The 15,614-nt window shown below is 33.4% G+C and overlaps 1 protein-coding gene across 1 annotated transcript; it reads right to left on the minus strand.

The window, feature by feature from the left end:
- Positions 1 to 626: 626 nt before the first annotated feature.
- On the minus strand, positions 627 to 14,891 carry LOC102804003 (CDK2-associated and cullin domain-containing protein 1-like). The gene is made up of 9 exons (XM_006815963.3): positions 14,675 to 14,891; positions 9,728 to 9,854; positions 8,853 to 8,955; positions 7,688 to 7,783; positions 5,715 to 5,817; positions 5,162 to 5,251; positions 4,455 to 4,596; positions 2,059 to 2,102; positions 627 to 1,409 (listed from the first exon to the last, which is right to left on the minus strand). Exons 1-9 carry the CDS (start codon positions 14,784 to 14,786, stop codon positions 1,366 to 1,368), a joined length of 861 nt encoding a protein of 286 aa, XP_006816026.1. The 5' UTR covers positions 14,787 to 14,891; the 3' UTR covers positions 627 to 1,365.
- Between the last annotated feature and the right edge of the window lie 723 nt (positions 14,892 to 15,614).

Raw genomic sequence — 15,614 nt, forward strand, 5'->3', positions numbered from 1 at the left:
TATGCCCATTTGCGATGACGCATTAATTCTTTGAACTTTAGTTTTTTTTCGTTAAAACTTTAGTACAATAGTTTTATTCATTTTTCTAATTTTTGACCAAATAATTTTACTAATTTTTTGATAATATCTTCATTTAATTTAGGAAAAATATGGCAAAAAAGTATATCATATACATGTATTTGGACGCTCAAAGGGTTAATGAAATAACAAAATGCAAAGTTTCGATTCTCTGGATACGGCACAGTATCTTAAACTAATTAAGTTAAGTTAAAAATAATTTTGTTAGTAAAGTCATTTCAGCATTGAATAAAGAAAGTCAAAAGTAATGCAGTTTATAGCCCTTCAACTGTGATGGCAGCACTTTTTATTTTTGAGGCTTTTTTTCAATCGTCAAATGTGGTACACAAATATACATTATTTTTCCCTTGATGCTACTTTCAAATCAATCTGTCGTAATTGGATATTACTAAAAGTTTTTAATATTTTGCAACTTTTTTCAGTTTGAATAACCAGAACAATGTGAATGATTCTGAAAGTTAGATAGTGACGAAATGTCAAAACACTCAACCAATCACACACAATAGAAACATCATGTGTTTTCTAGGACGACAATTGGCGAGCAAGTCACATTTACGATCTTCCGCCATTTTGGTTTTATTGCTGCAATGCAATATGGTTAATAACAAAGCAAAATTAATCAATATTTCGTTTTGATCATATCAACTTTTATACATGATAAATGATCTGTAAATTAAATACACAATAAGTGAGTATTTGGACATCTAATAGATTACATAATGCAAATCCTGTCTCTTGTGTAGGCAGGCAGCTCTACACTTACTGGTCTGATATACGAGAAAACAGAACTGAAAATATGGTACTAGTAAATATCAGTTTAAATAATAGTCAATTGCACTGCACTTTAATATGTACCTAGCAACGGAGTAACACTCACGACTAAAATGTGAATATGCCAAACAACTCCTGTTCTTTTACGAATTTGGCGTTTGATGATGTCATTGCGGCTTCACCAGTCACGTGTTTCAACAAATTACAATGTCATAGAAAGCGAACAAAAATCATTCACACAGCAGTCGCGTTGTCACTGTTTTTGATTGTCTGGAACCTGATTCATTTTTTCTGTGAGCGTTAAGTCATTGTTTGCTTAGAGAAGCTTTGCGAATGCTTTTTTAAAAACTGAATAGTATGTGGTGAAGATGGTAGGGGAAGCAATTCAAGACTGATGTGTGTGTCCATCCTTTTATTTGTTTGAGGGGCACTGTTTTAAAAGCACATGCATAAAATGTAATTTATACACGATTCTATTTACATCACAACTTTGGAGTCAACCAAATTCCAAATCTCTCAACTGGAAGAGTTCTTTGGCATGTAACTTGACGACACAGATTCTGTTGAAAGAAGAGAAAAAAATAAGTCAGCAGTGTGTTTGTATCCCAGTAAACCAAATAATTTTGTTTTTATAGTTAGGTGGTTCATTACATGACAGTAAAAAAGGCAATCTACATGCATGTTGCTGACCTTATGAAGTTAATCTACAAATATATTGCTGCAACACTGTGATCCCATCTCTACTATATTCTATGTTTGTACCATAGAATACAAATACCACTTTTCTAGCATACTGTATAAATGACAGTAGTGTGGTCAAAATAAGTTATATTTTAATAACCAACTAAACTATATACTGCAAAACCATTTACTTTCACTATTGTCATGTTTTGAACATATTCACTGTGTTTTAATTTTCACGAATTGGTCAAAAAACAATGACTTTTTTGATATTTTACACGTTCATATAGATTTAATTTAGTGGAATTTACTCATAAGGGAAAATAGCAAAATTAATACCCATTAAATTAAGCATTTGCAGTATGCAATAATTTAGTTTATGTACCGGTATGCTTCTTGAAGATGTATCTCTAAATATAGAATATCAAAACCCAAAAATAATGTCTTACGGCATCAGATAAGATGTTTAAATTTGAATTCAGGATATCATGTCAGATTTCTTTCAAACTCAATATAACAATTACCTACTTTGCATACTGTCTTCACCAGGCCTTTTCCTTCCTTGGTTATCCCTAGAAACAAACAAAACAAAATCACTTTAAAGAAATTCATCATTACACAATTGAACATTTTGTGCAGAAGTTTTCAATCTTTTGTGACAGAAATATAACATAAACAAAGTATAGGCACTACTTAAACTTACCGTACTTCCCAGAGTATAAGCCCCTCCCTGAGTATAAGGCCACCCCTCTGTTTTTGGACATTTACGAGTTAAGGGCATCCCCGAGTATAGGCCCAGGGTGTTTTTACCGGGCATCGACAACATTTATTAAAATACGCATGTAAAAAGTGTATTTCATTGCATAAAAATCATGATTGGTACGGTAGTTTGGTTCACGGCGGGCGAATGTACGTGACAGAACATAGTTTGCACGTTTTCTATTATGTTATTTACTCGGAATGAACCTCGATGTTGCAAATTGCAATACTGAAATAATCCATATTTCTTTTGAGTAGTAGTTTTTCAAACGGCAAAAATGTCATCGTCAAGTTGTGAAACCTGGTCACTGATCATCGTTTTTATTTCCCCGAATAATCTTGTCTATTGAGACTATCGTGAATTGGGTGTGAACGAGCAAACTATTCTTCAACTTGACTTGTTGGCGGCTGTGAAAGGGGTGAATACTTCTCTCATCCTTAGTTTGCCTTTCGAAAATTGCGAATCAACAGCTTTTAGGGGAAAACGTCACCGTTTTTTGTCGAAATCAGTGTTAACAAATTGCATTTTAACATTGCGGTAATTCACTTCCGCATTGCGTTGAAAAAAATACTTCGTCAATAATCAGAAAACTTCGACTGTACGACACATCATTTTCATTGGTTAACGAAAGACGTGACCTGTGAGGTCAAAGGAAGTTGTTCATGTCAAATTATGATGAAACCATGGCGGAAATCGAGAGTTTGTATCGGGAGTTTTCCTACAGACCCTACCCATTTTTGCACCGTAAATTCAGACGGTATGTAAATCGTATTGTAATAAAATGTGTGTATTTTTATGAACATGTTTGTTTCTTCATTGTAAAAAGTGTCATTGAAATCAATGAAGACTTGTTTCTCCTTTTTTCCCTCAAAAAGACGTAATATCCTTCCGAGACTGGCGCTGTGAACGGAAATTTGTTTTTTTAGATAATGTTTCGAAGTTGGGAAGATGGTTACAGTTTTAAACACAGCAAAAAAATATTTTTTCCGAGGTGGTCCTCGAGTATAAGCCCACCCCTTATTTTTCCCGATTTTAAATGTTCAGGCCCCTGGGCTTATACTCGGGGAAGTACGGTACTAGTTTGCCTAGAATACAGAGCTAATAAAAATGCAATGCAAAAGTAGTCATCTTAGCTTGTGAATTATATAAAGGAGGAAAGGAAATCCTTATTTGAAGAATAAAAAATAACACAATATGCAATTGTAGTATTGCATTGCTCATATATTTAAAAAATACAATATACCAAATCAAATACATGTAAAAACAAAGGAGTTTTATTTTCATAATAGATATAGTTTCTTATTATATATTGTTTATTTCTGTCTGTGCAATGTATTTTATATTTACCATACAGTACCCCAGTTATTATTATTATTTAATACATATAATTCCATCAGTATTGGAGCATGCACTCACCAAATTTTTTAGAACACTCATAAAAAAGACTAAAGTGGTCCCTTACAACACTCAGGACCAATTAGGACATAAACTAAACTGACTTTTGTGACTACATGTAGCAAGGACAATAAAGAAAAATACAACTCCAACTTTAAACAAAACCATACCTAATCAATCAATCAAATTTATTCCAAAAGATAATAATTTCAAATTTAATATAATGATACAATGTATTTTGGTTTTGACTACAGTAGATCTGTCATACTAATCTGGTCTGTGGCAAAAAACTCTAAATGTTGTTAAAGAAATATGGTATATATGCTGGTTTAGAGTAAATTTATTCTAGGAGCAAAATAGTTTTAGCGAGTTGCGCATGTAATGTTTGGTAGTTGTGTGGGTGAAGGGTTGAGGTAGCAATAAAAATCATGGGCAAAACATCTATTATTTAAATTAAAAACAAGAAAGCAAGTATGGAATTCACTTAGACATTATTGACAAGAATATACTTATTGTTTAAAAAGTGGGTCTGTGTGGAGATGGAATTCTCAAAATGTTATCAGGCATACAATTTTTTTCTGCAAAGATAGTGGTAAGATTGTTTTCAGAAACAATATGTGATATGGACTAGTGTGACCCCTTAGGACACTCACCAAACTAAACTGTACCTTGTGTAACCCCTTAGGATACTCAGCAAAATGACTATTGTGACTTCTCAAGACATTACAGCAGTAAGAAATGCATAAACCTTTGTAGTAACAAATCAAACCTTGAATATCCTTGACGTTCAATGAGTTCTTGTTGCATTTGCCTTGTTTCTTCAACATACTGTTCTAAAAGGTCCTCTTGCGCAGGAGGTAAAATATTGGGGATAAATTTAGCAAATAAATAGGGTTTTAGCTGTGCATAAGCTGTGAGAAAAAGAAAAAAATGTTTAAAATTCAGTTAGCAATATTATTACCAGTTAATCCAGATGATTGTAAAGGCCTGTCTCATTTCCAAGATGAAAAAACAGAGTGTATTATTATACAGAATTTATTTCAGTAAATCCACACATCTCTCTTTGTTCTTATACGGTCGTATTCATATGCAGAGTGTAAATCATTACAGGTAACCGTACATAACTTGTAAACCACTATTGTAAATCAAATCTTGCATATTTGCTGCACTTTTTTTTCTGGAAATGAACTCTAATTTGGGAGCCAATAGACAAAATTCGAGTCGGTTTTTACTCAAAATATTATTATTTATTTATTTACGTCTAAATCTTCTGAAGGAAAGTGCAGACTATAAACAAAACTATTTGTGAATTTGTGATGAATGGAGGGAACTGGTTATGAAAAGGTTAAAAAAATAATTTATTTTATTTTCCTCTAGCAATTCAACCTCAGGAAATGGTAATTTTTTTTACTAGTTAGCTGTGTCCATCTTTCAATAAACTGCACCCCACAGACATTGATATAATAGTGTATTTACCAGGTTTAAGATGGTGAAGTCCTTTAATAATATTTGCCATAGTTGGAGGAGAAACAGTAAAAGGCTTGTGTTGGGCTTCTTCAAGCAAAGCTGGAAAAAACACATGTTACTAAGAATGGTTCTAAGACACATCATACAACGAGAAGCAAGCAGGCATTGGCGAGTGGAATACAAACATATCAAACACTAAAAACCCATATGGCAACAGTAAATTGGGCGCACATCAATCATGAAAACTGTAGAATATGTAGAAAGGGATTATACCCATCAATATCACAGAACAAAATGAACGAATAAAGAAAAAGTATCAAGGTTATTTTTTGTCATTTTGTTGGTACATGTAATAAATACGAAAAATTACTCACAATAAAAACAACAATAATATAGCAGTAAACAAATTCCAGTGTTTTATCTTCCATTATAAACTAAAGCCGCTACTGATAATACAAATATTACATGTATTCTGTAATCTTGTGGGAATATTGATTATTGATATTTTCAAAGGTCAGATTTCAAACAACATGTGAATGAAATATGGTAACTTAATACTCACTAAATAACCCAGTAACATGTTTGTCTGCAACATAAACTGTGTATAAATGTGATAATTCATCTTTTAAATCCGTGTTGAGCTTTGTTGCAACATAAAAACGATTCTGAAAAAATATAATAAAAAGAATGCATTTTATTTAAAATTGGCATGGCACAAACAACGGTACAAGAGATTGTATGGTGTATTGTTTGTTTTGTGCATGTGTTGTGGACAAAAAATGACCACGCCCATTTAGTGATTGCAATATGTACGTAATAGAAACCGCACCCCGAACTTGAGCTTTTGATCCCAATTTTTAAATTGATACATTGTAATATAAACCGCGGTTTATAATAGGACTTTAACGGTACTCTCATTTTGGCGAGAATCAATGAAGGCCAATTCTACGGTTTCCTAGCAACCTATTGCAGTACAGATAACCATCAGAGTTAATGTATGAGCAGGCATGAGTACAGGCTTCAGCTTAATTAAGATTTAAGCTAATCTTGTATGATTGCATAGACCCAATTGCATTCATGTAGACACAGTCCCTCTATCCCAGGACTGGAAACACTTGGCAGTCTAATGTCCCAGGGCTGGTTGCAGCTAAATAAACCGTTCACACCTTGGACAATTAGCCACAAAGCTGAACGTATACAACTTACACACTACAATCACAAACTGCAAACAGAGCTGAATATATTACCAGGATTTTTTCAAAATATGAACATCTGACATCACCAAAAAGTAAATGTACATATCTTTTCAAATGAAAAACAAATATTATGGTTGAATGCTATTTTCTCACTATAAAAGGGGCCAACCCGCTGACAACGCATCAAGTAAGTTCTGTAAATCAAAAACAAAATGGCGCCTGTAATTAAATTTTCGAAGCAAAAAAAAAAGTCTCCTTACTCAATTCATGGCAGTGCTAAAGAATTGATACTGCAGGATGTTATTCTTAGAGACATGATGTCACCAGCATTGTAAACTACATTCCAAATATATGCTTGAAAACAAAAAAAATAATGACACAAAAATTCAAATTGCATTGAATCAGCGAGAGATCATCTTTAATTTGAACGGAAAAAGTGAAGCTATCCAATATATGAAAAAACATTGACCTTTCTAAAACACATGAGGAATAGAAAGGGTCAACCGTTCAATGTTGTTAGAAAAGTTCCATGTTGCGATCCCTGACAGATCGAGTACCTCAAATTTAAGTGTGATATTTACGAATAATAATGTCAATATGCCACTATATGCCGATTAAAAAATTGTGTTGAGCTTCTAAACTTATAAAAAAGTATTATAATATGGTCTATTTCAGTTGTAAAAGCTAGAATATGCAGGGAACAATGAATTGATCATTTCAATAGAATGCTCTGCTATCAAAAGACTATGCTTTGCGGAAAGCCATACCCAGGTCTGTACGAGCATTGGGTGGTAATTCACACTTAGACAATAGCCGTTTTCAGACTGGGGATAGAGGGACTGTGATGTAGGGGAGGAAACACCCCCTACAATGAATACTTACTACATAATTAATGATGGGAACAATGCCCCTTACCATGAATGCTTACCATGTAATTAAAGATGGGAACAATGCCCCTTACCATGAATACTTACCATGTAGTTAAAGATGGGAACAATGCCCTTAACATGAATACTTACCATGTAGTTAAAGATGGGAACAATGTCCCTTAACATGAATACTTACTATGTAGTTAAAGATGGGAACAATGCCCTTAACATGAATACTTACCATGTAGTTAAAGATGGGAACAATCCCCCTTAACATGAATACTTACCATGTAGTTAAAAATGGGAACAATGCCCCTTAACATGAATACTTACCATGTAGTTAAAGATGGGAACAATGCCCTTAACATGAATACTTACCATGTAGTTAAAGATGGGAACAATCCCCCTTAACATGAATACTTACCATGTAGTTAAAAATGGGAACAATGCCCCTTAACATGAATACTTACCATGTAGTTAAAGATGGGAACAATGCCCCCTAATGCTTGTGTATACTGCGTAAGTGCAAAATTAAAACGTTCTACATAGACATCAATCGAACTTGCCTGAAAAAGAAAACATCACTGGTAACTATTCCAATAGTGCATATTTTGAACATCTACAAAATCTCACAGAATTTCAATTTCCAAACATTGATCATTCAAAGGATCTTTTAAAGGAAAAGGTGTTGAGGGACGGTGCTACAACTTACAAAACAAAAAATAAAAAAAATACACTTTTCCAACAAGTCGTGCCATTCCAAGACAATTAAAGTGCTTCTGTGACAGAGATTTGTTAAAGCATTATGTCAGTCAAAGCATCAACTGTGCTTGGCGATGTAGTCGATCCTCAGTTAGAATAGAGTAAATCTCTCAATCAGAAACATTTGTTACACTGATAAATGACTACAGACCAAAACAACGATAATATGAATGAACTTTCTTTCTTTCTCACACATCTATGTCACATTCTACATTTGTTATATACAAACATTGGGGGTGGGGTCAAAAGGCCATTTCATCTACCGGTAAGTTTTTATAAAAAATAATTTATGTAATTTTTGGGCCATTTCATCGTTTGAATAAAAACGAAATTATGTTATTTTTGTGTATGTTTGCAATCTTTGGTGAAGTGCACCAATCACGGGATGAATGGATAATGTGGACACTATTGAGTGTAATCAGGTGATAATAAATGTAGATTAGCTAGTTTGCATATACGGAACATGTACGTACATTGCATGTGATTTGTTGAAAAGTTATAACATCAAGTTATCTTGTGGTAATGTGCGACAATATTTCATGTGAACAGAACTCAACGCACAGGAATGTATAAGTTTAACGTCTACTGCAATATCGCTCAATATATAAGTGTGCCAGGTAAGTAGACAGAAAGTAATTGTGAGCAGGAAGACAATCAGAGGGATGGAAACTGCTTTTAATATATAAAAGACTTCTACAAGTAATTACTGAACACCACATTAAGTCAAACAATTTCTCACGTCTGGTTTAGACAGGTTCACTGTGTATTGCGTTTGTCAAGGAAATAACAGTTTCCTGGTCCCCATAACTGTTTCCTGTTCCCCATAACTGTTTCCTATTCCCCATTAAAGTATGAGTAATGAATATAACATGCCTGAAGTTCCGTTGACAGTCTTTCTAAATGTTGAGTTACTACTTTAATTAGATCATTGTACATCTGTTCTGAGTGCTGCTGACAAACACATTTATATACACAACTGAAATAAAAAAAAAAAAAATAATCAACTGCACAGTAAGCATTATGTTTAAAAAAAAATTAACAAATTTAATTCACTTGTTTGATCTCAAAAAGTGAATAACTAAGTTGGGGTATTGAATCACACAAAGCATTTGAGAGTTCAGCTATTTGTTATTGATGCATGAAGATCGGAATGAGAATCATCACAAACATGAATTTAAAAAAACAAACATGAATGAACATAAACAATGTACACAAGCTATGAAGCAACAAGACGGAAATAGTAACTAGGTAGGTAAAAATACAAACTGAACTATAGGAGTTTACACTTACACTCTCACTAAGGAAATTTTTGGGGAGCCCATTCACATCGACTAATATTTTTTTGCTTTCAATTTTTTTTATTAGCTATTTGTTGTCTGTATTTACTAACAACACCCCCTTCAACACCACCTACTACACACTCAAAGGTAATAATGATTTGTAACTACGGTAACTTTCTGTATTTAATTTCATTTACTGAGGTAAATTTTTTCGCAAATCAGAGAAAACTGTGAAATGTTTTATTTAATTTTATAGGGAAGTTAGCTCTTGTGACCAAGTGTGTTGTTAATGGTCCCATGCTACACATAGCACCAAATAGCATGTGGGTCAAGTGCCAATCTTAATGCAAATGGACATACTCCTTTAAGACAGGAAGTCATGAATGCCTGTAAATTATTGAACACTAAAATAAAAACTGAAAATAAATTTGTAAGACGGTTTTCAGCACTTCAAACCATAATATTTACCTGTACATTTGTTCATACGATATAGGAATATAGTCGCCAGGTGTCTGTGTCAACAGCTGAATAATGGCATTTTCTAATTTAGGCCAGTATTGGGTGGAATATTCCTCCTTAGTAATTGCACCCATCACTGTATGGAGAAAACAATTCATAGATCAATTAATTGCCCAAAGATGCTTTACTGTAAAATACTTTATTTTTGCTTGAAATTAATTTTTGCTATTTTGGCTGAAGGAATGATTCAGTGAAAAATAAAATCCAGCAAATATACCTTTTTTTCTATATTTTACATTCAACTCGTCAAAAATCAGCAAAAAAAAAAATTCCATGCAAAACACGCAAAAAGCCTTTTCGACGAAAATTAATTCAAGCTAAAATAAAGTACTTTACAGTATCACTGGATGATAATTATTGTTATTGTCAACTAACATCACATGTCATAATGTTTAAAATGTGTTTTTAAGCAACAAATATAACAATTACAGTATCTGATCAAAGTCAAGTTTGCTATAATCATATACTGTCTGTTTGAAATAAAATTTGCATTGTGAATTGAAGATATCATAGAAAATGTAAAGATATTTGAAGAAAAGATTTTTCCTTTTAATACTTTGTAGAATTACTTGTGCATACTTCCCAGCAGTAAATGAATAACCCAGTGATGTGTGGGCATTGGAATAAAATTACCGGATTGCTATGTAACCGTAGTAGTGCATGCATTTACATAAATAAGGTGTGTCAACAGTTTAATAGGGAAGATGACACCTGCGCATGCATAGTGTGTCATTGTTTATAAACAAGCGTCTACCCATGAACTTTTGCGGTTTTAGCATGCGTTGTTATTGACGCTTCCCACATGTGCACAGGTGATGACTAATTTGCTTTCAATATTTTAATGATCCAGTGTAAACAAAAAAGCATTTTTTTTAATAGAGTAAATACACAACTTGAAATTTGGAACCATAGTATCAACCTTGTATTTGTGTCAAAAAAACGATGAAGCGGCAACAAAGGGTCTCAACAGCACATCTGATAACTGGCAAAAGTCTGTGGCCCACCTCACCTCACCTCACCTCACCTCACCTCACCTCACCTCACTTCACCAAGCATATATGTACCTAAGTCAAAACAGCTACATCTAACATGTAGCTTCTCTTCTGGTTACACTCATAGCAAGATGCAATATGGTAATACCAACTCAGGCAGAAGTGACTGAGGTTGAAAGAAGAAAATAATAATAGTTTGTGATGTGCAAGTTTCCAACATTAACAACAAAACCACTTTCAAATTTGTCATTTAATAGCCTGAAATTTTCTAAAACAATAGGGCATCATGTGAACTTTCTAGCAGTGACAATTAAAAAACTGTATTGTGTTCTACTTCATATACCTATAGACCACTAAATCTAGAGTGTTGTCATAGTAATCTGTCATAAATCTAGTGGGTTCACCTTCAGAGTCACAACAGTACAGTGTATATTAAATCTTAATATGGGCATTTTTGTAATCGTCAAATTGCATGAAAAGTATAACATTATACTTCATCAAGAATTCAATTTAACCATGAGTGTAAAATACTGTTAGCATGTAAACAATGTTTGAACCATGTAAACAACTCACTGGTGACATATTTTAGTTATGATTCATACATGTGGTGTATGGCAACTAATTACATTAATCTGATGTTAATAAAGATTACTATTCCTATTAGAACGCTCTATGGATTATAATTTTTTTTTTCAACTAAAATTGTGCCAATGGTATCCTGCTAACATTTGCTGTAAGCCTGTGTCATGTAGGACTTCAGATGTGGGTGGCAGCCATTTAGTTTTTGAAGTTATTTTTTAACTTTTTTTTTGGTGGGGCCTAATTGAAAAATAACAGACTGAGATTCAGTAGTCATGGAACAGTTCAGAACAGGGTCTATCAGAGAAGACTGAAACCTAGAGTTTCATTTAAATGAGTTGATAAGCAACTACACTTTGAAAATGAATGTACAACATGGAAAAAAATTTACTGAATTAATTTATAAACTATAGTATTAAGGAACCAGCATTTACAAGACTGCAGGAAAGTTTCTTCATCACATGCCCAGAGAAGCTCATTGCAACACAATCTCTATCTCCAATCTTTGACATATGGCAAGACAAGAATATGACATGTTGCAACTGCCCCATGATTAAACACAGGTCAGCCCTAATTTCCTGGTGAACACAGTTATGGTTTCACATGCAGCCATTTAGAGACAGGTGAACCATCATGCAAACCAGCTCAGTTTTGTACAAGCACTGATTTATACATTAAATAATACATTATATACTTGTTAATACAAGGGTCTTCACTGGTGTAACACTAAAATACATGGGTAGAATTCACAGGGGGAAGGCTTGCTATTATTGTTCTAATGGAAGAGAAAAAAATGTCACTGCCAGTTCTAGTTAATTACAAGTCCTGATGCGAGATTCTTCTCTTGGGACGCAACACTAAAGTCACGTGCACCATATTTATTAGACATGGAGGCTGGTATTCTCAGTTCAGAAAGGATACTAATAGAAAACAGTTAAATGAGCTAGGGCTTGGACGACACACATGTATATATTTTTATATAAAGATTGAAAGAACCCTGCAAAGCATCATGGGTAATGTACAGTACCAAATGGTTTCTATACATAGCTTAAGAAAGTGTATTCTTTAGATTTGCATGAAGTGCAAAGATCATTCTTGGTAAATTTTGTATAAATATTTTATAAATTTCCAAAAAAAAACATTCATACCTTTATGAAATTCACAGTAACAATACATCAATTTTAAATAAACACAATAAATGTTAGACCCACAAAGATGCAAGTCAGGGAGTATATACCATCTATGGAAATCAGATGAACTGGTGAATTTAAATGTTGCTTGAATGTGTACTGATTCAGAATTAGATGATGTTATATATGATGATATATTGCAGCTAAACATGAAGGCTTTGTATCTCCAGATGATGATGACACACTCAGTACTGGGCATTTAGTCCATACTGAATCTAGGCCAGGTTTATATGGCATTAAGCAATTGGGGTCATGGTCACCTAAAAACACATGTTCATGAATTGATACTGTAACTGTTAAGGTTGATTTTGAGCTATCACAACTTGCACAGTCGGATTGACTACATGCGTTGATTGGTTTGCTAATTTAAGGTAGTATTTGACGGTTTGACCTAATAAATAGGAGCAAAAAATTTATCACAAGTTTTGTGCCACATAATCATGTCACCAGCTTTTCTGTTATTTTAGTATGATATATTTCTTTTAGATAAAAAATGCCCAAATAAATGGACATTTTCGGAATCATTTCCACATGAAGCGATGTTACAGCATTATTTCATAGAAAATGAATGTCTCTTATAATTATTGATAACTATAAGCATCTAACTTATAAGTTTTTTTTTTTAACGTACGTAACCAAACAAAAAGTTTTAAGAAATCTATGAGAAATTTTTACCATAGAAACTAATGGTAAATGATCCCAAAATCACTATATTCATGAATGTTAGACCTATGTTTTGTGCAAACTTTTTATCTGGGTTTAATGAATAACAGCATAAAATAAAACCATAGTGTAAGCATCAGGGAAATCTGATCATTTGTTTTAATGGTATTCAACTCCCAAATGTGAATGAATTGGTTGCCATACATTATTATAGCTAGGTTTACCACATTACAAATGATGCAGAATTCCAGACTTTGGATATCTCAGTTAGGCAAACCAGACTACAATGCTGATAAATCAGTTTTCAATTTTTATAGAATAAGATTAACAGGGTAATCATCTACATCAGTTTACATCTAATGTGCATGCCAAATAGTACTCCTACACAAAACTGGAAAATTGATCATGTGACTGAAAAAATTACAACTTAGTAAATCTATTTGCACAGCATTCATATCACTGTATGTAGCTAAATGCATGGCAGTCAACTAGTAAAAATGAAGTTGTTTCACAATACCTGGGGCCATTCTTGTGTGAACCTTTCTTTACATAGCATGTATAACCAGGACATGCAATTGTAAATAGAACTGGCATTAATTAAATCAAAATTATTGTTTCTCTTGAGCAGAAAGTTGTTATGAACTTGTGTTAATTAGTGCGACTCAGTTAAGAAAATTATCAAAAACTTCAGAAATAATGAATGCACGAACACTAACAAAATACCAAACTGAAAAGTAACGATCTGCATTTAGAATCAAAATAATTCACAATGCAAAAAAATAACAAAGTCAGGAACTGAAATGAAAATCAATTGTTACTACGAATGAGTGTGTTTTTTCTTTGAATAAGAACTTTTAAGCAAAACAGGGACTCTCTAGAGGAGAGTTCTGTAATGTGGATGAGTGGATACAATGTATGTCACAAAGTAGAACATCTAGCCTCTATCAAGTGTTGTTGATATACCGAGCAGAAATGGAGAGCATTTATATGCAAACAAAAAATACTATATAACTGTGCAGGGAAATATCCACAGCTGGTGTTTACTTTTAGATCAAGAAATCAAAGAATGGTTCATCCACCTCCCGACTCTATTCCTATACTTTTCTAAGCCTTTTATTCTTTTTTTATGTATAGCTATTTAGTTACTGACTGAGTTATTTGATCAACGAAAAACGTTATTTCTGATGAAAAATGGGATGGGCAAATATTCGCAAAATAAATTGCAAAACATGATGTCATGATGTTTAGTAGAAATAGAAATGCGATACCAGTTAAAAAACGAGACATGTTCATTCCTAAGTACTGACCCATCACTGTATTACGTGTTTAATTTCAGAAGATCGATTTAGACACCATGTAGGGTATTTTGGAATAAATGAATCAGACACGATTACAGTATTGGATCCGGAAACCGTGGATCAAATCTATTAAACTACACTGTGGAAATGTTAATGTCTTAAATTGTAACTGACCTACTGGCCGCAGGAGAGACGGTAATTTCTTTCGTTCAGTGTCGATCGACTGTTGCTGGTGTTGTTCATTTGATTGATTCACACCGCCCTGGTCCTCCATGGGCTCGTCCATCCTACCCAGAGTCACTCCCGATGGAGGCAAATCACGGTGTACTTGACTTCACACACACACACACACACACACACACCGAACTTCGGTTTCGATCCTCTGTTAGTCAGTATGGTGGAAATGTACAATTGTTCGGCATATCTCTACTCCACTGATAATATACGTGGTTCAATGACCGCTGGACTGTATGGGTGGCCAAGGCGGGCCACTGACGTAGCGGGGGTATAATCTTTGTTGCATACAATGATATGTATTTTAACATATTATGTTAATTTATTGTTCTTTTTTATATGTTACCTTTACTTTTATTACTTTCAGTCAAAAAATAATTTGTAATTTCATTACGGTGTAATACATTATTATTAAATGATATTAACTTTAAGTTGTTCATGTGGTTAGAATGTTAGTCAGCTAGAATGTTCAGGGTATTGCGAGGTTTCTTGAAATTTGACAAATGACTAGATCTAGACTATAATCACAGTACACAAAAAACAATCTGTGATTCATTAATGTAAACTGTTAATTGGTGAATAAATTATGGTTCTTGAAATATTAGAGAAAATATCATACTCTTTTTTTAGGGAACCAAACAAAAAAAACTAAAATTATTTGTCACTGCTGAACTCCGTGTCAAGTGTTTTGTTCAAATCATAGATCCCCGACAAGACATGTGTACTAACTGAATTCATCACGACATTAGCGTTATATCTTTAGCGAGTAAAAACGACAAGATAACACTTAACTGCGCTTTCACGTGTAATAATTAATTTGACACTTCTGTTTATTTCAACCTAGATTTGATTGAAAATAAGCAATGGGTTACACCGTCAA

Source organism: Saccoglossus kowalevskii, chromosome 10, assembly GCF_978046115.1.
Source record: "Saccoglossus kowalevskii chromosome 10, keSacKowa6.1, whole genome shotgun sequence".
NCBI lineage: Eukaryota > Metazoa > Hemichordata > Enteropneusta > Harrimaniidae > Saccoglossus > Saccoglossus kowalevskii.

Coding starts and splice junctions, on each gene's coding strand:
- LOC102804003 (XM_006815963.3), bottom strand. CDS start 14,786: ATGGACGAGCCCATGGAGGACCAGGGCGGTGTGAATCAATCAAATGAA. Junction 5,252..5,714: donor ACATGTTACTGGGTTATTTA/GTGAGTATTAAG, acceptor TGTTTTTTCCAG/CTTTGCTTGAAGAAGCCCAA. Junction 4,597..5,161: donor ACTTCACCATCTTAAACCTG/GTAAATACACTA, acceptor TTTTTCTCACAG/CTTATGCACAGCTAAAACCC.